A 24,779-nucleotide genomic window follows, 5' to 3' on the forward strand; every position below is an offset into this window, starting at 1 on the left:
TAAATTCAGTGTTGGTTAAATCGGGCATAATTAATTTGGCTCACATGTTAGGCGGTAATGTAGGTTGTAATTGAATGCGCAAAAAGAATGATCTTTTTAGAGTCGCACGGGGGCGCGCGTCTGAAACCTGCGCATAGTTTGGCTCAAGACCACGGCGGCGGTGCCTATATGTTCCCGAGTTCTTTTTTTTATGACAGCTATTTCTACGATTTATACAATAATGGAATCGAACAGTAACAGTTCGACACTTTCTACCTGAGGGGTTTACTTTCACTTTGATCTTGGTCTGCGGCGAGAGAACACCGTAGTCGACGTCCTCGTACAAGTCCTGAATAAAACATACAAATAAATCAATAAATATTTATTAAAGTTATTTTATTATTATTGCCCAAATTTTGTGAGTTTTCTTTCGTGTTAGTTTCGCCTCCACGTGGGGCATCCTGCACGACACTGTCTGTCGAATTGATTAAAGACAAATCTTAGCGGAGGATATCCACAAAATAAGGCCTTTTACTTATTATTATATTATATATCTTATTGGGGAGAGAATATGATGATGAAGAGACTAATTAGTGACTGTTCTGCCACTACCTGCATCTTTTCTTTACGTATGTAGCCAATAGTGCAGTGATATGGGGAGAACCAAATTGATAAGTTTTTTATAGGAGGCCAAACGAGTATACATAGTACGTTGTGATCACCTCGTACAAAATGTACTGTAAAAACGGCTCTCTGTTTCTCATTACGTAGAAATATTGAGCTCATGACTTTAATATTCATGATAGCAAAGTGTTTTCTATCTTCGATACTACTGTTCAAACTTACCTCAACTCTGTACCCTGAGGGGTTGTTCAAGCCCAGCTCTCGTAAGGTGACGGCCACATCAGACGGCGTCCCGTCTGTTCTGCGATTAACAAACGCTACAGCGTACGAGTAATACTGTCCCTGGATCGGCAGGACGGGTCGTGACCATATCTCGATACCCCGGTGCTGCAAATTATAATTGGTAACATTTATGAGCGGAGAAGAAGAATATAGTTCATAATATATTGTTATTATCATGTAGACACTGATAATTTTTCCTAAGGGTTAGTGATCACTGCCGCTCGGACACTCGTGTAACACCTGAGGAATCACATTAGCGCGCTGCCGACCTTTTTTGTGCCGAGCTTTTCTTCAAGATAACTTTATCATACTGAGCTGACAAACACCATGCAAGGAAGTTCAAGCTCGGTAACTGCGTTTTGGACGAACGCCACACATACAGGTAGTTAGGAGGATATTTGAGTGACTTGCGATGGTTATGTTTGGTAAAGTCGCTTTAATACAGTTCAGTGCAGCCCTATTTCAATGCAACCAAAGTGATGTTTTGTGTTAGCCTCTGTTAATAATTATAGCTCACTGCTATTCTTTTCGTGAACGTGTTGTTGTGTTTCAAGTGGTTGTAGGATTGGCCGTCCCAAAGAGATGCTACGTTTACGCATTAAATAACCACATTCAGAGAGGATGTGTCCTGGGATTTTACTGCACCATTACAAAATCTACACGCTCTGCAATCCTAGGATTGAGAGGTATTTTTTGGTTAGTCTGCATTGCTCAGTTAGGGTCCTGATAGGATGCCTAAGCTTTCACTACATAGCTCTACTGCCTCAGGTGCAGCCTGTTTGGTAAATGCTTGGATTAGAGTTTTGGAATGGTGGGTTAACCCCAGAATTTTGCTCTTGGATTTATGACACTCTTGTAAACGCGTTGAATTTTGTGACTTGTGAAGCGATGGCAGAATTCAGGAATTAGTTTGAACAGTTCCTTGGATCACCAAATCTTTTTTCCAGTAGAAATACAACCTAGTAAGGTCATAAGTATGTCATTACTGTAAGATACCTTACTGTAAGACCTGACAGTAAACCATTCCTGTATGAACCTTTCAGAGGATTTACAAATTGGCAGCCTGTAAGAGAGTTTGGGATATCGCAATCGCAAAGTACGATTTCCAGTTTCTATGAAAAAACTCTTAACTTAAACGTTGAAAATAGTTCCTCGAGAATCGTAGATAGCTACTGTGTTAGCAACATAATATTTAGATGAGAATGTATAGTTTATTTAATTCAATGATTAGAATTTCCAAAGACCAGCAAGTATAGGCAAATTCTATTTATAAAAAGCTAAGCTTAAAGTCGTCAGTAAAAATACCTTATATATCCTTCTCCCCTGTATCCCCAGAGGATCCTGGTCAACCTCGATGATCTTCCTGTTCTGTAGGATAGCCTTGTACTCGGGACGAATGGTGCGCAAGTCTACGCTCATCAACAAAGGCGCCGCCAATATCGCCCATATCGCGAACTGCGTCTTACTCTGTTCGTATGATAGACCAAAGTTTCCGATGATTAGCTGAAACAAACGTTATAAACCATTATATACGAATACTAATTAGTTATGTGAAGAGATTAGCGATGTAAAATGCATGGTTATGGTTTGTAAAGCGGCTTTAGTATCTACAGTTCAGTGCAGCCCTGTTTCATTGCGACCAATTTGATCTATTGTGATAGCCACTGTTAACTATAGCTCACCGCTAAGATTGATTCTTTTTATGAATCTAATAATATATTTTATGCAGTAGGGGGTAATTCCGTATCCTGACTTATATTCTTCTATATCATAGGAAGAAAATTCCTTTACGTGCCTATGTAAATACATAAAATTCAACAGATATAGCAGTTTCTGCCGGTCTTATCACCGTTTAACAAAACACTTCCATCTACATTTTTGACATTTAATAAGGTAAATTTTATATATTTCATTTTCTTGCTATTTAACATTGGGTTATTAGCGCTAAACCAGTATACGATATCAAATAGAATATCGTTAACTTCGTCATACATAACTTGGGGTTTTTTTTCACTTTGAATATCAGTGAAGTGTCATCCGCAAACAAGTGTGTTATGGTTTTTTTCTATAAGGTTAGGAAGATCATTTATATAGATAAGGAAGAGGAACGGTAGAAGAATAGACCCTTGTGGTACCCTCATACTCAGAGGAGTCTCAAGACATCTCCTGCTATTCACGTTGACCTATTGTTTAGATATTAAATCAGAGGATCAAGCGATTAATGAACTAATAATGATAAAGAGCTAAGCGAAAATAATACTTACCATGTCTGGGTCATTCCAGTGTCCAGGGCCAGCGTTGGGCACGATAGTATCCTGATGGTTTCCGTAGTAGTCTATGATAGACTCGACTGACGCCCAAGAGTCTTGAATGTCATCGAAGTTTCTCCACAGATTGCAGTGCTCAATGATAGACGAGAAGTTTGGCTGGAATGAGATGGAATAAGTTTCTAATTATTCAAGTAATGCGAATATCTATATATATAATCTATATAAATGATAATCTATATATCGGATACGCAAATTTTTACCCCATCCAGATTTGTTTTTTAGGGATTTAGGGACGAGACGAGCAAGACGTACAGCTGATGGTAATTGATACGCCCTGCCTATCACAATGCAAAGCCGCCAGTCTTGAAAAGTTTGAAGTTGAGACATTCAAATCAAATCAAAAATATTTTTATTTCATAGTTCAATCATATGTTACTTGAAATATGTAATTTTTTTTTCATACAGCTCATTCGGAAGGCAGATTTCCTTAGAGAAGAATGAGCAAGAAACTCTAAGGTTGCTCTTTACAAAACATCTTAGGTATACAAGTTCTTATTTTTCATGAAATTCAGGCTCGGGAAGATGTACAGCGCTTTCTCGTGGCCAGCTGTTTTTTGTATTTTGGGTTGATTGTGTCTCTCTATTGAATCAATTACGAAATTACAGTAGAAAGATAATAGTTTATTTCCAGTGATATCCTTCAGTTGTGGAATTAAGAATACAAATTAAATTTGTATTAACATTAGGGACAGAATTCAAATCCACGCCTCTTTGAAAGCGTCGATTAGATTTGAAAGAGCGACATCTCAAGTCATTTCCAAATATGCAATTATTGGGGTTTAGTAGGTTATTAACTGTAAAGTAGATACTGTAGATGGAGCCTCATGTAGACGGTTGGCTTAGTTAGTAAGAGTGCTGGGACGGTTCGAACCTACATCGTCCATAAATTTTGGTATAAATTAAATTTGTATAAAGGGAATATAGTTAACCTGTAATCCAGCATATATCTGGTACACTGGCCAACTGCAGGAATATACCATCTGTCTCCCAGTCAAGTTCAGCTGTCTGCCAAAGTCCGGGTACCCATGATCCATATCACCTGGTAGTGCGTAGCAGCCATCCAGCTTCACATAATCGACGCCCCATGCCGCGAACGTGGTGGCATCTGTTGATGTTGTGATTAAAAATTTTAGGTACCGGTAGTAGAAATACACACATACACACACACATTATTTCATTCAATGTACATACAGACAATAGATATCTGTCTCTAGACCTAATGAAAAAACTAAAATTTCTTTATTTTTTTTTATAACACAAAACTGACTACTATTTATCATACTTTTTTTTCTAAGGAAAACAAACGAGCGTATGGATCACCTGGTGTTAAGTCAATACCAGAGGAATCACATGACTGTACCCATGTCGTATCGTCCTGGAAACACTGCTCATTCTACACCTTTTAGTAGGTACGTGGAAGAAAGTTTCTTGAAAACCGCATTGTGGAGGAACAACACACACCCAGATGGTGGGGATGATATCCTAAATTGTGGCGTGTCGTGCGAAGGTGGGAATCGGCGGTAGGAATCAGGTGAAACAGCTCTTCGGAACACTCCCTGCGATAAATGCGGTAGAAGACACACAATGAAGCGACCTCTCCACGCAACGCCAAGTGATCCAGCCGTTCACAGAGCACGCGGTCCCGGACAATTCGAACTGCTGACAGCAATACTCCATATGTGGCCGGACCTGCGCTTTACACTTTTTACCCCTCACCAAATCTAATCTCATTCAAGATATTTCAAAGCGCGTTTGCATGATATATGTTTATACATTCCGCCCCAGGGGGCCTACTCCTAAAATCGATATTCGATATATCGTGGCATTAGTCCTACTCTCTACTCTTAAATCCATCATATTCAATGACGAAACGATGATTGAACGAACGAAACATTTTTCGATATCGGTCCTAATCCTACTCTTAGTTGAAAATGTCAGAGACGAATATTCGAATTTCACAAATAATCAAACGTCACTTTTACGATAATCTCAACGACAACTTCTAGGCTGTCGATGCTACTATCGTTTCAAGTTGTATATTTGCCAAATAATATAAATACCTGATAAATATTATTAAAATAATTATATGTGATTAACTACTCAACAGGATTTTTTTACTACCAAGTCATTTTGTGATCGTTTATGCGTAGAAATAATGCAAATTGCCGCCTGAGAATACGAAGTCGACGAGAAGGGTTGAGTTACTCTTTTTTACATTTTATTATCCGCATGTTTTGTATTATTTATTCAATTTTAAATGGTCATAATATATTCATTACATAATTTTTTAATATGCGATGTTACTGCGAAACTATTGCTAATATTTTACATTGCACAACTGGTAAGACTGACCCCCTATGTCACGGGCTGTCCTAGTTTGGGGGTCGAGGGTAATTTTAAGCAAAATTGTATTTTTTTTGGCAACAAATATTGATTTATTAATATTTTTATTATTGATCGCAACGTATGCGTCGCAGGGAACTTAAAGATTGGTGAGGATGATTGTCTTCACGTAGGAAGTCGCTAGCAGAAAATCAAATCAGACGCTAACAGTTGATGAAATCAATGAATATGTAATAAATATTCCTAAAAAGGATAGTTGTAAAAATAGTATGAGAGTTAAGTTTAAAATTTTCATGTTTCATAATTTTTTATTTTCTTTTATTTTTGTGGGGGTAAACCGGCAAGAGGCTCAACTGATGGGGAATGGTGAGGCAACCATCCATGGACATCCGCAGCAGCAGGGGTCTAGAAATGCGTTGCCGGCCTTTAAGGTAGGTATATTCCTCTTGATAACTTCAACCAGCCGTCCATGCCGCCGTTGCACATGAGGAATGACACCCTGGCCCATACGGCAAAAAAGAAAGCCGATCTCCTGTGCACTCTTTTTGCCTTCAACTCGACTCTTGACGACAACGGAAAAACACCGCCGACCATCCCGCGGTGTCAGAGCTCCATGCCTGACGTACTTTTCAGACAGAAAACTGTTCGGCGAGCTCTGTTATCGTCAGGAAGTCGAGCGGGCCGGATGGCATTTCTCCAATCGTGCTTGGAACGTGTGCCCCTGAGTTGACGCTGGTGCTAACGCGTTTATTCCGGCACTCTTATTCAAAAGGCGTAGTCCTGACCCATGGAAGTCAGCCCTTGTCCATCCGATCCAAAAAAAAAGGAGACAGTTCGGATCCGGCAAACTACAGGCCTACTGCTACTACCTCCATGCTCTCCAAGATAATGGAGAGCATAATTAACTGCATAATTAACCGCAGAGCATAATTAAGTATACCTTGAGGGTCACCAGTTGATCAGCGACCGGCAGTACGGTTTTCGACGTGCTCGGTCGACTGGTGATCTTGTGGTATACCTAACACATAGATGGGCGGCGGCTATTGAAAGCAAGGAGGAAGGCCTGGCAGTTGGCCTGGATATAGCGAAGGCCTTTGATCGTGTATGGTACAAGGCGCTCCTCTCAAAAATTCGATCATTCTGGCTTTCCGAGCGCTTATGCAAGTGGACCTCCAGCTTCCTCACTGGGCGCAGCATACAGGTCGTTATTGTCGGTTATTGCTCGAATCCCAAGCCCGTTTACGCTGGAGTGCACCAATGCTGTGAGCTATCTCCCACGCTGTTTCTTCTGCATATCAATGATATGTTGGACACTTCCAACATACATTGCTATGCAGACGACAGCACTGGTGATGCCGTATACACGGGCCATGCCGTTCTCTCTCGCGAAATCGTCGACCAGTGCCGGGAGAAACTTTTGTCTTCTATCGAGTCCTCTCTCGAGTAGGTCGCGGAATGGGGTAAACTGAACCTTGTCCAATTTAACCCCCAGAAGACTTAAGTTTGCACGTTTTCCACTAAAAAAATCCCATTTGTTGTATCACCGCTCTTCGATAACACTTCCCTTAAAGCCTCGCCTAGTATCGGAATTCTGGGTCTCGAAATCTCGAGCGATTGGCAATCCCGTGGCCATCTGTAGGGCAAAGCCAAATTGGTTTCGAAGAAGCTGGGCGTAATCAATAGAGCACGGCAATACTTCAAGCCGGCCCACATTCTAGCGCTCTACAAAGTGCAGGTTCGGCCACACATATCTCACGGGGAGTGTTCCGAAGAGCTGTTTAACCTGATTCCTGCCACCGAATTCCACCTTCGCACGACACGCCACAAGTTAGGACATCAACCCCACCATCTAGATGTGTGGCGGTCTTCCACAGCGTGGTTTTCAAGGAGCTTTCTTCCTCGTACTTCAAAGATGTGGAATGAGCTTCCTTGTGCGGTGTTTCCAGGACGATACGACATGGGTACCTTCACAAAAAGCGCGTACACCTTCCTTAAAGGCCGGCAACGCTCTTGTGATTCCTCTGGTGTTGCAAGAGTATGTGGGCGGCGGTGATCACTTAACACCAGGTGACCCGTACGCTCGTTTGTCCTCCTATTCCATAAAAAAAAACAATAGCTACTGAAATTATTGGGCAAATGACTTAACATCTGATGGTGACGAGCGCAATTGTAGTGCCGCTCAGAATTTTTGGGTTATTCAAGAATCCTGAGCGGCACTGCATTGTTATGGGTACGGCGTATCAATTAATTAAATTATCTAATAATTTTCATAAAAAAAACCGTCACCATTCCATCAGTACATGTTCGTCAATGGTCGAGAACCAACGCAATGTACCCGTTCACTTGCATCGTTGCAACTGCAATTCATGTCAAGGTATTAACAAACTCTGGAATGAATAATTACACAGCGGCGGTCACTCAACCAGTGAAAAGTGAGAGATTACCCATTAATTACGCCAGACTTGTAATAAGTACACAATTTTTTCTCCCAGTTTTAGCAAACAGAAAAGAAATAAGCATATTTTTGTCTTAAAATATTAACGCATAGTGAACTATAAAACCTAGAAAGCTGAACGAAGTATCGCAGATTCGCAAATATAGTTTATTTAACAGCTCTTATTTGCGTCGAAAGAATATACAAAAGAATTGAGTTTTATTGAATTTTTTCGTATTATTTCTTATGTGGTCAGACTGATCAATGAAGACTGGTAGAATGTTAAAAGGAAATTCACTGAAACATAAAAATTCAGTTTTATATTGCAAAGTATTTTATTTAAACATACATTAACGGTTCGCATTCTAGATGCAAATTGACAACTTATTGTAACATAACGTTTTCGAATAGGTGAAAGAATTTGACGGCCAGTTATTTCAAAATTCTATTTTGAAAAAAAAAATTCAATGAGATTCACTTACATCATTTGAAGTTATACTATGAATATTAAAGAGCATAATGTAACATTTATAAATATATATTCATTTAATAGTCCCTTAAATATGTAAAACACCTTAACTTATTAATGAATTGATCAGATTCAAATACCAGGAGCCAATAGGTTACGAGGAAGTTGCTTGGACCTCTTACGTAGATTATGGAGAACAGCCGATTTACTTAATTACGGAGGAAGCCAATATCGATCAATATTCAACAGATAGACACGCTACATTTACATAATGCTCGTTAACTAATCACTTATATATATATTAACAGAGATGATTTAACGAAATTTTGATAAATCATGTCAAATAATGCCGTGACAGAGTACATTGAGACAAGGCGAGAAAGTTTGCGATTCCTAATGAGGGTGAGAGTTTTAATACCCGTATAATGAAAATTTGAATCTACAGCAACGAGGAAGAAAAAATAAACTCTAAAAATTGTAAAATTCTGACTAACTCAAAATATTTCCTTCCCATTCGGTTTGCAAAACGTCTTTATAAAATAAAAAAGCATTTTATTCCCATACTAAATTACATAATTACATTAAACTAAATTTAAAAACTTATTAATATGGTTAGTAACCTAAACTAAGCCTAATATTATAAGAATTAAAAAAGAGAAAAGTTTTATTTTATTTAGTAGTTTGGACCTCTCTATGAGCGAAGGCCAAACATCGTTACGAATGGTTATCTTTTGGAGGAGGAATTTGGCGAGAACGAAGAAATCTGAACTGCAGTCGTCGCACTAATTATTGTCTGATGTCTTACCCGAATTAAAGTGACAGAAATATTGTTGTAGAATTCATAAAACTGAAAAAGGTCTCTACCCCTTCAGTCCGTTGGTTTAAACGTTGGTTGGATGATAAATAAAGAAATATTTTTTTAGTTCGTTTTGCTATCAAATTGAGTTTTTTGGTTTTTAAGCGCTACCTCCTATTATATGACGTGTCAGTGGCAATATGTCATGGTTTAATATATATATGAGTATTATTAACGGCCGTCCCCAATATAATATCTACAAATAGAGATTAATTACTACCTTCTACTGTCACTAATTAGCTGTCAATAATCTGAAGATGTCCCAATATACCCGATAAGACATTCATATCGCCTTATATTTGGACGGGTGACTTGAAATTCCCATACAAACTCCTATCGCTGGTAAGCTATACGTCGTCCCATTGATAGACAGTGTGTACGGATAAGGTGAGTTACCGTCGATAAGTTTATTGGGACAGAAAAGTCAACAATAGTTACGTTTTTTATCTCAAGTAAGAGATGGACTGAATATTGGAAACGGCCGTAAGTCATTGGTCCTTAATACGTGTTCAGATTATCAAGTAGAACGACCATCTTGAAAGTCCATTCTATTTCATAGATATCCACATACAGGTCACAGTAGTATAAGCGAAAAAGCAATGTTTGTATCGAGAATCGAACTGGCAACCTGTACCCCAGACACATAAAATGACGCAATAAAGTTCCACACGTCATCAACGTTATAACTACATACCACACATGGACTGAATTATACAAAAGGACATTTGCAGTCCAACGTGTGCTGACTTTGTAGATGAACGATATTACGACCGAGTGTACCAGGAATATATCAAAATGAGCACAATGGGTACTTAGACTGAGTAAACAGGCTTGAATACTAAGCAGTTTATAATATTCACGCTATTTTCTTTTCAGAATAGGCAATAATACAAGGTGGGCCAAGAGAAATCACCCTATTGGAAGATGCTTTCAATTTTGCAAATGGCCGCCAATGTCAAATCTGTTTTGATATTTATGGACTAGACAGATGCAGAATATAAGTGAATAATCCATGGAGCGATACACTCCCGAAGAACGCGGAATAATTGTGTCTATTTATTGCGTAACAATTCGTCTGTGTTGTTGGCGCAGCGCGAATTCCGTCGCTGATTCCTCGGCCATCTGACACCGACTGCGCAAATACTGCGCCTTTTGGACCACCAACCTTGAAGAGTATGGAACCACACAAGACGATGACAAGAGTGGCCGGCCCCGGAGGGCCCGTTCTGCTGAGAATATCGCCGCTGTTGCCGAGGATGTCAAGCTGTCACAGGAAACATCGACCAGACGACGTGCCAGGCAATTAGCCATCAGCCGGGCGTCCCTAAGGCAAATTTTGGTCAAAGACCTGCGCATGTTCCCGTCCAAAGTCCAGTCCGTGCATCACCTGCTGCCTGACGACCGCCAAACGCGCGTAACCTGCGCCCAACCCACCCTCAATCTCGAGGAAGGAGTGGACGATTTTTCGACCAAAATCATAATGAGCGATGAGGCTCATTTCCACCACTCAGCGGCTACGTGAACAAACAAAACTATCGCTTCTGGGGCACCGAAAATCCACGAGTGATGCACGAGGAGTTATTACACCCGCTCAAACTGACTGCATGGTGTGCTGTTGACTTTTGAGGAGTCAACGGGCCATTTTTTTCGAGAACGCCGCTGGCCAAACGACAACAGTGGACGATGCGCGTTATAGGGCCATGTTGTCCGAGATTCTTCCGAGGACATGTGGTTGTGACAGGACGGAGCAAAGGCACACACTGCGCGAGCCACAACCGATATTCCGTTCCCGGTTCGCCTCATCTCCCGTTTTGGCGATTTGAACTTTCCCGCAAGATCGCATGATTTAACCGTTTCAGACTTTTTTTGTGGGGTTTTTTGAAGTCCCGTGTTGACGTGAACAAGCCCGAGACTCTGGAAGCCCTCAAGGACAACATTCGACACGAGTACGAGAATCTTTCGCCCAAAGTTATGGCTGAAGTGATGAAAAATGCCATAAAACGAGCCCGTAGGGCAAACAATTGTGACGGCGCCCAATTGGCCGATATCATCTTCTCGACTTGACCAATACAGGTTCAAATAAACACAATCAGAAAACAGAATCGAAGTTTTTCATTTAGACAAAAGAGAGCCAAACAACATCGGATGACTTCTTTTGGGCCACCCTGTATTATCTCTTTCGCTTTCTCTCGTTTCTTCCCAAGTTAGTTCTAACATGTTTAATTATATTGTTTGAAACTTCATCAAAACTGTTCCAAGTGCGCGTATAATAAGCAATATCCGGACGACCGAGCCTTGCTCGGATTTTTAAGAATGTACAAAACTTGAACAAAAATACTAATAGGACATCTGGATTCGAACCGGGGTCTTCTGCTTTCCGGATCACCCAATGTCCTATCTGAGCTAGTCTGAGTCTTGTATATAGAGGTGATATTTACCTTTGTATTCTAATTTTACTGTAGCTGTTTCTCATTAAAACACCGATAAAACTTCATTTTTTAAATTGAAACCTAGCTAGATCGATTTATCATCCACGAAATCCCCTGTGTACTAAATAAGTGATTTGATCAAATCACGGAGTATGTTTAAAGAACAACACGTTTTTATCATTTCTCTAAATAAATCTAGTGATTTGATCAAATGCCAGGGTTGGTTCCGTGAAATGACAATGAGTGACGCGACTAGAAGAAATTAAGATGTAAAAGCGAGCAAAGGAAGCATCACTTGAACATCACACATCATACCCCGACCCGGACAGGTTAGGTGGAAGAGGTAGGCTAGGAGAAAGGCAGGGGACAGAGGACATCTCCCTCCCTCCCTCCCTATTCCCCTCTCACCCCCCTCCACCTGTGACACGATACTAAATTATAACCAAATTATGTCTAAATCTTACCAAATAAACCTTTTAAATACCAAAGAAAAGACTTTTAGTCATTTCACGGAACCAACTCTGGCATTTGGTCAAATCACCGGATTAGTTTCGAGAAATGATAAAACAGTGCTCTTATTTTAATATCCTCCGAGATTTGACCATATCACTGTTTTTATCATATCCCTGCGACATAATACAAGAGTAGTTCGTTTAAAGATACAAGGTATACTTACAAAAAACCAGCGTATAGACAGACAAAAGGTAAAAGTAACTGATTTTGATTGACAGGTCGTAAACAGTCAGCTACGGCTTGGCATTAGCTTCTCAGGCTGGGTTAAATCATATTAGCGGTTATACTTAAGGTTTATGTAAAAGTTAACGTTCACAGTAAAGCTGACCTTAATATAGACTGTGGAATGTGTTGCACCATCATATTTCTTGACATAGTTAAAGTTAAAAAAGTGAAATATCAGGTCAACATCGAATATTAATTTGAATCTTTTGACAAGTCGCTATTTAGCTATTTTACATTAAAAATAGCTATAACGGACGAAGTTTGAACGCTTACGGATAACAGTTAAAGTTATGACGTAATTTAAAAATTGTCAAACGGTGAAACTGGTTTTTAGCTCAACCGGTACTTTAACAAATTTGTTTTGGTAAAGTTAGTTGGTGCAACCCAGCCTAAGTATTTTGAATAGCTAACAAACCAGTAGTTAACGCTTAAACATTGACAATTCAAAATTTGGTGGTTCGTCTTTATGTACTTTAGTTTGATCTGAGTGTGTGATAATCACGTACCTCCTTCGAGATGCCCAACTACTCCAGGGTATCCGGCGCACGTAAAGTTGCCGTAGTCCTCGTAAATACCGAACTTCAACCCTTTGCTGTGTACCTGAGAACAATTATGTAATATTACAGCAAACGTTGTATTCCCATATAATGTAATTAAAAAAAAATTTGGGGTATAAAAAATAGATGTAACCGATTTTCAGACCTAACAAATATATCGTACTACAATTATTGTATTCGATTGCTATGTGGCAACCCTATAGCAGATTTGTCGATGGAACAGAATAATATAAAAATCGCGATACATAAATAGTTGTAGATCGTAGAAGGGTGAAAATTTAAAGTTGTCTGTATTTTTCAATGCTGAATCATAATAAAATAAAAATAAAAAAAATTGTCAAAAAATATATTCAGGAGTTAGGGGTATCAAAACTAGATGTTGGCTCCTTCTCAGACCTACCGGATATGCACACAAAATTTCATACAAATCAGTTCAGCCGTTTCGGAGGAGTATGGTAACAAACAGCGGGACACGAGAATTTTATATATATTAGAAGAAGACTACAGCTGGTGACTGGTGTGCTTCGCTTCACCTAAACAAATACTTATATACAAAACTTCAAATCAAATTTGAATATCACTTTAGTTAATTACAAAATTGTCTCCATACTAGTGTGCGATAACAAAACTCGGCAAACGTGTAGATAAACATTTTGTTATCTTGTGGCTTAGAATATTAAAATCAGTATGTTAATATAGTGGTATTTATTAATACGACATCGTCACAAGCAGGTAATGTTCCACGATCTTATGATGACAGGAAGAGATAAATTAATGTTTAAAACCCAATCCATTGCAGATTATACGATGGACGAGAAATTAATATATTTATGTCTAATGCGCTATGTACCTATATTAATAATAATCCTTAAGATTACTTAACACCAGGTGACCCGTAAGCTCGTTTGTCCTTCTTTTCCATAAAAAAAATTATTTTTAATTGTACACTTTTTGATTTACCACATCTTTAGCCAAAGTAACCATTTTAGGTGTATAGTATGGGTTCAATGAGAGTTGAACAAGGCATACCAAGATTTAGTAACTTTTATAACAATAGCAACGGCAATACAATATTGTTTATTTTATTGAAAAGAGCGCAAAAAAAATGAAGTTTCTTGCGTCGCTTCTTCTCTCTCAGAGTGCAAGTTGTTTCTGAAGCGGTATTAGTATCTAGTATATAAGAAATGACATCAAAAAGAATTCTAAAGGAATCAATTTTGAGAAAATAAATGCCTTTATTCGCCTTTATTTAATTTAATCGCCTTGTACGTTCGATGCGTCACTCGGACGGTTGGCACAGTTGGTAAGAGCGGACGGAACCCGAGAGGCGCGAGTTCGAGTACATTTATTTTCGTTACAAATTTAATTTGTATAATTATTAGGGCCAGAGGTGAGGGATATCGCTTAAAAATAACAAGTTGTTCCATTATACTTTCTTTATTTTATATGTATTCTTTAATTGTGTTACTTTAGTTCTTTTTAATGGAAGAGGAGGCCAAACGAACCTACGGACATGATGAAATATCAGCTTGAGCGGGCCTTCTTATAGGTGGATGCGGATTATACTCCACGAGGAAGATCATTCCAGATTTGCTGTGCTTGGCAGACACTAGGTTTGAAACCGCATTGTGAAAACGCGACCCAATCTGACGGTGAGAATGACATCTAAGCAGCAAGTCTAGCATCTAGTCAAACAGCTCTCTTCAGATCACTCCCTATGACAAAATAATACGATAAAAACACAGAAGGAAGCTCTACACCTCGCCAAGTGGTCAAGGCGCTCACATGGCATCACATGCTCAAATGGGTCGGGCTGCATCAGCACTATGATGCACCAGACAAGAGATGAGAGCAATACTCTATATCTGACCGAACTGACCAGCTGAACAGTCTACTCGTCTCGTCCCTTATTATCATAAAAAAGTCACTCGAGACTCACTTAATAGGCCTGATATTAAGGGTATTGTTGTTAATGAGCAGTGATTAATGAACAATCCGTGTCTTCTGAGTGTTAAATATCTCAGTTTTCTCTATTCCACGACTTTTCAACGCGAAAGAAGATTCCAGTTTCTTACGGCACTTAAAGTCAACTCAAATAAAACCCACGATTGAATTAAAGAGCTTTATAGTTGTAACATTGCAAAAACAAATCCAGAAAATTCAAACTTATCATTTTATTACAGCACAGAATTAGATAAATTATTATAACTTATATATACAACTAGTTATAAAAGATTATCTGTGGAGCCTCCACATAGGTTGTTATTTATAGTCATGATTGGTAGTAAGATATAATACAGAATGAATTATTGATAATATAAACTGTTGGAGGTCAAAACAATTATATCATAAAGCCTTAGGAAACTGGAGCGACCTTTTGTGAATCATGAGTAATGACGGATGTATTACATAATAACTGTACGATTGCCAAAATATATACAAATTATGTGAGTACAGGCAACACTTTAAGATTAGCACAATTTTGTACATACATAATATTTATATTCACCATTTGTAAGAGAAGCTATTCTTAATATTCGATATTATCTGACCATTTCCACAAAACCGCTTTCTAAGCCATTTCAACTAGCTTATTAAAGAGTAAATTATATTTAATTATTACCTTTACTATTAAGCGTCTCTGAAAGCGTCTTTTTATCTTTAACTATACAAAGGAATACCATGGTGCAACAAATTCCGCAGTCTTAGTTAAAAATCAAAGTAACTGTTAACGTTTTTGACTTGAATCTTAACTATAACAGCAAACATGATGACCTCTAGTCTATGTAAATATCATCATCTGTCAAAATCACACGTCACAATATCTTAGAGTGATTTGATTATCCAACATCGTTATAAATCTTGTCATTGCAGTAAGCGATGTGCGTGGGAACTGGCTGGCTTACGACGACTTGCGAAATATGCCACTGCTAGTAACCCGTAATCACTTCCTTCAGACGCTTGTTGGTAAACAGATGTTTAGTAACTCTGTTTAAGGATAGTGTTATATCGCAATCTTACCAACCATTACTTACTCGAGTGAATCTAGAATCGTTGCGGAAAAAATCGATTCCTGAACTCCATTTTAACATTTTTATAATTAGCTAAATATAATAACATCACTCTTGAATGTCATTGTTTTTTTATGCCAGTGAAAAGTCCTTCATAGTAGATACAGCCGTTTGGATATTCGAAGTTACAAACAGAAAAAGGCATAATACTTTTTTTATAAATTGGTGTCGGTACTTGTTCCGTGTGTTAATTATTGGTATGTTAATTCACGGCACGTTTTTCTGCGTGGAGCAGTAGTGTACAAGCATTGTTTCGGTGCGTGGTCGCCGTATCTAGTGAAATTACTGGGCATTAGCCCATAACATGTTAAGCTTCATTAGAGACTTAACATCTCATGTCTCAAAGTAACGAACGTAATTGTAATGGGGCACGAAGTTTTAGGTTCATACAAGAATCCTGAGCGGAGCTGAATTGTGATGGGCAGGACGTATCTATTACAAATTACAATCAAAGCTCGTTATACATATTATATAATACTTGACAAGTTACTTGGTCTGTAATCTATGTCTATTTATTATTTTGTGTTTTTTGGATGGAGTTGATTGTTGAAAGGTTTTAGTTTAAAGGAGTTGTTCCAAAATGGGAAAATCGCGAAAAAACTTATGATTACTAAGTATTTGTTTGATATATTGACCTATTTGTCATGTTCAAATTCAAGCATTGAATTGCTCACAGTGACAACAAAGATACGCATTAACGTCATTTTTTGAATCCTTGATTTATTTCTATATTAAAAAAAATGGCCCAGGGGCCATAGCTCAATACAAGTATTAGAACAGTAGCGTAACTCAACGGCCTCCTTCAAATTTATACCTACATCTAGGCGGAATGCTAGGGTTGGTACATACAAAATGATTGACGACGCGAACCGCGGCGCCCCGCAGCTAAATAAACTCCGACAGCGACCAGTCTCGTCAGCGTACGGTGTGGCACTCAGATGTTTTGTCTCCCCAAGAGTGCTTAGCGGCCGTGTAAATCGTGTGTATGTGTGCGATTAGAGGCTAGTATAAACTTAAAGTACTGTTCTATAACTGTATTGTGTCTGTTACTGTATTATGGAACAACTTTTTTGAAATCCATTTGAATCTTACGTATCTAAAGCTTAAAAATGAAAAAGCAGACACACAGACAAACCTTATTTGTATCGCATTCAGTTTAATTAGTGTACTTTTAAAGATATCACTCAAAACACTATAAGCTCCTTTGTTTAACATGACACGAGTTCCCACACGATATTCGAAGGCCGCGACAGATCTCAAGATATGTATTATTGTTACACTGTTCACATCGCAAGGGCTGTTTCGAAACCGATCGAGGCACAATGATACAGCCTATGTCATTAAAAAAGGCTTTGGAGGCGACAAGAAACAGGGAATTGTATATGAATAATGTGAAGGTATTGTACAGCTTATGTAGTTGTGTTTAATATTATCTCATTTGAACTGTAGTGGTTGTGTTGTGAAATATACCTAATCTTTTTACAAAATAAAGTTGCTATGGAGTCGTTGACAGAATATAAATGTACTTAATTAAAATTTTGCCGTTGTTGAGCATTTGATATAACATTACTTGTAATTGGCTTTTGATTTGTATGTACTTAGTGTAGAATATTAGTATCTGTAGTCTGTTTGATGTTAGTCTTATTAGCAGGGTAAAATTCAAAGATTTATTCAATAAAACACTACCTAACCCGGCAAACGTTGTTTGGCCATATTAATTAAGTACCCCGCGCCCGCTCATTGTATGAATTGCAAATATATAGGTATTTCTAATTCAGAAAATGTAGGATTTGGATAAATAGTCAACAACATATCATAATACTAAAACATTGACCGAAACACGCTGCATCTGGTATCAAATGTATTATTCAGTAGTTTTCGCAGTATAACCGAAGGAAAAACCGCTTGAATGAAAGGTATCAAAAGAAGAAAAACTTGTATAAGAGAGGCATTATAAAGCTATATTTGAAATGACAATTTAAAATTTATTCAATTAAATGATCGCTAATCCGCTAACGGTTCCTATCCAAAATGCTTCGAATGATTACTAATGCTCCATGGTACATTAAAAACAAACGTCTACACCGAGAATTAAATATAAAAACTATAAAGAGAGAAGTAGCAGACGTTACAAGCTCAACAGAAGCGTATACAAAACCTCCCAAACCAACCTGCAAGGAACTCTCCCCTCCTTCTCCTCATAGTTTTTGGTCATTATCCATTTTGTTACAACTTTTTTACAGTCATAATAATTTTTCGGATATATATTATTCGGATAGATATATAGTCGTGTAGATTTATTTAAGAATTGATTTTGCGCAAAAGCACATTTAGTTAATGAACCTATAAATATCCTGTATTTTTGTGTCTTAACATTACTATTATGATAGTATGTAGCTAAATTTTGATGCACTTTTAGAATTGTGAGTACTATGTATAATTTCCTTACAGTTAATAATTGACTTTCTTCATATAGCTTTTCTGTAGAAAATCTATATGGCTTAAAATATCTAACTTTAATCAAAATCTCGTTGTGATCTTTCGATTTCAATAAATTTAAGTACTTAACGAAAAAGAAACCCGGCACAACTTTGAAAGACGAGCGACACAAGATCTGATGGACAAGTATATTATAAATTATGTTTGGGAAAAATCTCTAGATCCTGCTCCAAACACGACCTAATATAAATATTTAAAGCCCAGTTAAATATATTTAAGACAGGTTGCTGGAAAAATAAGAGACAAAAATGCCTGCAGCCGAGACAATTTAGCTAATTAAAAAATAAAAAGTGACATTGACGTGAAAGCGAAACATGTGATCGGGTGAACGAGATAAACTTGACCCGGTTAATTCGTTTGGCTTTATTTAGCCTAACAACCTTCATTGCTCCGGTTCTAATGAATGGCGTCGGTTTTTTCTCACGGCGGTCAACGCGACATTGAAACGTCCAAATATTTTAATCCGGCATTATCGCGTTGTGAATAGAATTACAATGATTTGAGATATTATGTTACCTCTTGTTATTTTATAATTTGATTTTAATCTGACAAGTAAAAGTTTGTTGATGGTAATGTACACTTAATCCTGCTGCAAAATACTTGATGCAATCGTATTTTTTTTGTAAGAGGGATCGCAGCCCACATTTTGTTGCATCACCATAGGAATCATAGGAGCGTTGCCGTTAAAAAGGTGTACGCGCTCTATTTCTAGAAAATATCTGACTATTTATTGAAAAGAAAATACTGTTAACGATTCATTGCATAATGACATTCAATCGACTTTATTACATTTCAACAATTAAACAGAGACGTATGTGATGAATATTTAAATGTACCAATTCATTAACGGCCGTTTTCAATAACGTATCTCTAGTTACAAATAAATTGCTGTCACTGTTTAATGACAAGATCTTATCTATCCATTATTATGTCCAATATAGGTTAGATGTGATTAAGGTAGTGTGTAAAAGGATAGATTTGTCTACATCTAGTAGGTTAAAATGAGGATAGATAGCATATTGGAAACGGCCGAAAGTCTACAGCACATTACATCACTATCTAGCAAGGTTTATATATAATAACAAATCATCGTCAAACAGTTATTTTATATTATTAGGCAAAGCATGATAATTCTTAAATTTTATAACCTACTTGATTTTAAAACAGATAGGTATAGGTACCGAGCAAAGAGAGACAAAATAGCACATTATGTTTATATCTCTTAATCTGTGTCAGTACGTGCGGCCATTTTGTATGTTGGGGCAGTGTCTGTGTGTGTGTGTGAGTGAGCACTTTTTGTCGTCAAATCTACTTTTTGTGATAGCTCATTCTAAGGCTAAAATCTAAAGACTGATTTTACTTACGTCTATCTTAGCTCAGTGTAATAAAATATGAACTTGAATTTGCATTCGGCTGTCAAAGCTTAAGCACAGCATAATGTCAGATGTCAAATGATTATTAAAACGATATCAAACATTATAAAGCTAAGCTTTTACTCAGCTAATAAGTTTTACGTAAAGTAAAGTCTGAGCAAAGTGTAAGTACGCTTCACAGATATCAGCCTGAGTGTGACCATTTTCCACATTGGAACGGAGATACCTAATATTTAAGCGTCTTCTAAATTGTTTAAGTTCCTATAAATGTCCGAATTCTAAAACATTAAAATACGACATAATATATATTTACCAATTATTATAGGATAATCTTTCCACATTAATAATTTGTGAATGCTGACATCGTTTCGTGGGTGTAACCACCCACCCACATGTAATTATTATAATTTTGAAACAACCTTTTAGAAGCTTGTCCAATTTAATTAAGTTTAGTATATCGCTATTTATCGATCGTTTTTGGATGGTTATGAATGTTTTTATAGACATCATTTAGTTATCTATTTTATTATAAACGATTTAGCGTTAGTATGTATTAGTCATAACGGGCTAACAATATACAACATATATTACTACACGACCAAATTATATCTGGACTTTGCTAGAACGAAATGCCCCCTCCCGTTACCCTTTCACCCCTTCGCGTTCGTCCTGTTACTTCTATACGGTTTGCAGTTTCATTTCCGTTGGGTACATGTCGTGATATTTTCGTGCTATCACTGTTTTTTTGTTGAAGTTTTCATTGTTACGTTTTGACTATTAACAAAATATTTCTTTTTGTTTAATATTACCTCTATGTAGCGCAAATCTAGTTCATTATGTTTAAAAATAGAGGTAACTATAGGTTTTTAAGTATTGTTATATAAATTGTTAAAAGTTTTGAATAACCGTTTGTTTCTGATTAAATAAATAAATAATTAAATTCTATAGTTTCTGTTGTTCTTTGTTTATAGTCTATACACATATATACGAAAGAATCTATATTCTTTAATTGATTTTTCATAATAATAATAATAATGAGCATCACAACACAACATCTTTACATCATTCAATAATACAGAAAAAATAAATAATAGTTTATCTTTTATCAATAAATATTAGGATATTATTAAGTAACGCTTGTTTTGCACACCGTAACAAAGCGACGATAAGACGTCATCGACGTCAGGTCCCAGGTGTTTTGTGTAGCAACACACGGTTAGTATTTTAACCAATGGCAGGCTTCATCGTAACATACCAGCTTGGTGGGCACTAGGTGACAACTAAGGTTACCATATAGTACCTAATTTGAAAAATTCTGACAAAAAGCCTGACTATCTATCTTCTAATTATTAAAAATCACAATTAGTGAAAGCCTTCAGCCCAGAGACCATAAATCAGGTCACTAGACCCAGTGATCCACTTTTGCAGCGACTTTAAGTTCAATTTAGATGAAATCGGCCACGACGTCGAACCGATTTCAAGATAATTCAGTCAAATGATGTGCCATCGTTATGCTTATGAGACGGAAAATTACAGTAACTTTCTTTTGTAGATGCACTCGTCCATATTTTCAATACGCATTTTATTTATGTTGAGATCCGTAGATAATCTATAATATTTAATAAATAGAGCCTCTTTATGTTAGGCAGCGCAGGACAACAGGCCAGGTTTATTACTTACTGTCGTCTATGTATTGGTACGTCTTACACTTGCGAAACGTCAGTCACTTTTTTTAGTGTGCGTGCGTTGCTGGAAATAGTGGATAGCAGTTAGCGGCCACAGTCTATGTAGGCGTATAAATTATCTATAAAGTTATTTATAATTTTTTTAGTTTATGGAGTTGAGTTTTGTTTTGAGTAGATAGACTCGATGCCAGTGCTCAAATTAAAATAATATTAAAATTTGACAGTTGACAAGTTGTCATATTATTTTCTACAATATAATCTTCGTAAAAGTGTGTGTCGTGTTATAAATTAACACAAATGTAATCTAATTCAAATTCAAAATCAAATTCAAATTTAAATATTTTTATTCAAAATAAGATGTGACATCACTCATTGAAAGTCAAAAACTACCACCCATTCCAAAATGAATGCCTCAGACCTGAGAAGAATGGGCGCCACAAACTCAGCGGGCTTTTTTTTTTCATCGAATAAATATGTTTACAAAGTAATATTGTACAATTAAACTTATTATTTAATAGCCTGAGGGCGGTCACTCCATTCCCAATCTGTGGTATCATTAAGAAAGTCATTTATGTTATAGTAACCTTTACCACACAAACAAACGTTTTTTAACAATTCTTTTGAATAACGTTATACTTTTGTTTTGAACATTTTCTGGGATCTTGTTGTAAAAGCATATACATCGCCCCACAAAAGACTTACTAACTCGACTTAGCCGAGTTAGTTAGGAAATAAGGTTATTGTTGTTATTCTCGTGTTTTACTTCAATACTGGGATTTTTGAATCGAATCCAACGTTTGTGCTGACCAAATAATGATCAAACAAATATTACTCATTCAAGTCATTGTCCGCCGCGACCCGCTATATTTTGTTGTTGACATTTCGTCGCGGAAAGATGTTAACATGGTAATTGATGATATTACAACATATTTTATTAGCTGGCTTCGTTATAATTTGACCTCTTCGATTGACCCCTTCTTACCATAAAGATTTAAAAAAATACGACCTAAAATTTCTTTTTTATTGCGAAACGCGGGATTAAGTGAACGTCATAGACTTAGACTTGGAACAATAGCTTAGTTAGGGGCAAAGGAATGTCCTAGTGTTCTAGAATTTTGAAGACGATTCCCCATTATTTATTAGTCGATTTGAATTACGTCGAATCAAATCAAAATCACTTTGTTCATGTAGGTCAAGGAAATGACAATAATGAATGCCATGTTTTCTTTTTAAATTTATCACCACTTCGGAAAAGGTTGAGCTTTAATGAGAAGAAGTGGCAAGAGACTGGTTGCCACTCTTTTAAATCACCATTAACAGCTTCATCTTTTTACAAATCATTTCAGTTACAATATATGTCAAGTGATCCAACAAAAATTAATGTATTTTATATCCCCAGTTTTTTGAAAATATAATAAAGCCTATATCACTCGCGGATAGTGTCCAACAGTGAAAGAAAATTTTAAATCGGTTCAGTAATGTCGGAGCCTATTTAATGTAAATAAACAAACAAACTATCAAATCTTTCCTCTATAAAATAGTTTTATAATAGTTACATGAATAGTTTCCTCTTTATATTAGTTATATATAAAGCGTGTAAAAAGCATGGGGTGCTTGTCTCATTTTGCTATAAATATTTAATTAATCTATAAATATAAAAGAGATTTCCACGTATATAGTCACTCATCACGATATCTCTGGAACCATTAGAGATAAAGACTTGAAATTTGGTAGGAATATTCTTTTCACCGAGTAGAGGTCAGCTAAGAACGGATTTTACGAAATTCCAAGTTTTTTTTTTATTATGAACAGAATAACGTTTGTTGGGTCAGCTAGTACATTATATTGGTATAAATGTAGAGCCATTTTGTAAAGTATAAGCCACGCTTTTTACAATACAAAAAGTTTTGTGTTACATAATAACATTATTAGTATTTAATGTTTACTGCAAATTATTTTCTACTTGTTAGTTAGGTTTTCTATAAAAGCGTTTTTTTTACTTATATATATTTTTGTTTAAAGCGATGATAGTAATGAATAATCTATGTATTAGCATGCGTCAGTGTTTGGCCCAAAGATTATTTATTATATTATTTATTATAATATATATTAGTTACTAGCTGACCCGACAGACGTTGTTCTGTATATAATAAATAAAATAATGTTTTTATATGAATTTGTCAATAATATATTATCATAACATCAAAAATTACTTCGTAAAATATGTACCCTGCTGTCGTAATGAAATTGTTTCACAGCAGAACTGTCAAACCGTGCGTCAATAAATTCTCTCATAGAAATTATGTATGGACACATCAAAGGAAAAACAAATTTGTTGTTTTTATTTAATCTAGCAGCATTTTCCTATTTATTCACTTTTTAAACCTTCTCTGGACTTCCACAAATAATTCAAGACCAAAATTAGCCAAATCGGTTCAGCCGTTCTCGAGTTTTAGCGAGACTAACGAACAGCAATTCATTTTTATATATATTAGTTTTATACAATCAGACATATTACATTCCGAGCTAATAAAAGTGGGACAGACTGTTTAAGTTGAATTGTCATCGATCGTTGATAAATTTGATTTCATTTCAATCAATTTCAAAAGCCAATCAAAAATAACACTCCTAGAATTAAGAGTTCATCGTATAACCTTATACATTCACAATATTTCCGTTTAAAATATCATTGGCACATCTCTCGGTTTTAACATGAATTCGGAATGTCAAAATGTTCAAGGCCCCACGTGAATAACAACGGTAACTGCGGAAATACGTTTTGTATGTCACTTGTCACTTGTCGACCTCATCAATGTCAACGTCTCGACTTAAATCACATTGGCAATAACCCCGCGGCTTGAACTGACGTGAACCTTGTATAGATCAACATAAACACATGTTATATGAGTGTGTATATAGTGCTGTGTGATTATCGGAAGCCCTGACTAGGAGTTCACACTTCCGTTTATATAAAAACAACACAAATTTTACTAACGTAATCAAGGCCAAATCTATACATAAACAAACCTGCCGTCGTATTTTTTTTAAATCGATCTCTATTTTAAGAAATATTTTATTTAAACTTTGATCAAAGGCAGTTGGAGGGAAAA

The 24,779-nt window shown here is 36.7% G+C and overlaps 1 protein-coding gene across 2 annotated transcripts in view; it reads right to left on the reverse strand.

Moving 5' to 3' along the window:
• Positions 1 to 24,779, reverse strand: part of LOC126970994 (alpha-N-acetylgalactosaminidase) — a 68,744-nt gene that overhangs the window by 2,684 nt on the left and 41,281 nt on the right. The window contains exons 4-9 of one of the 2 annotated variants that reach the window (XM_050817163.1): positions 12,991 to 13,084; positions 4,145 to 4,320; positions 3,150 to 3,311; positions 2,191 to 2,388; positions 826 to 990; positions 252 to 328 (exon numbers count right to left, since the gene is read on the reverse strand). In XM_050817163.1, the coding sequence (XP_050673120.1) occupies positions 252 to 328; positions 826 to 990; positions 2,191 to 2,388; positions 3,150 to 3,311; positions 4,145 to 4,320; positions 12,991 to 13,084 (872 nt within the window). The remainder of the gene's footprint in view (positions 1 to 251; positions 329 to 825; positions 991 to 2,190; positions 2,389 to 3,149; positions 3,312 to 4,144; positions 4,321 to 12,990; positions 13,085 to 24,779) is intronic. The other variant, XM_050817164.1, reaches the window with a different exon arrangement.

Source organism: Leptidea sinapis, chromosome 22 (assembly GCF_905404315.1).
Source record: "Leptidea sinapis chromosome 22, ilLepSina1.1, whole genome shotgun sequence".
NCBI classification, from domain to species: Eukaryota; Metazoa; Arthropoda; class Insecta; order Lepidoptera; family Pieridae; genus Leptidea; species Leptidea sinapis.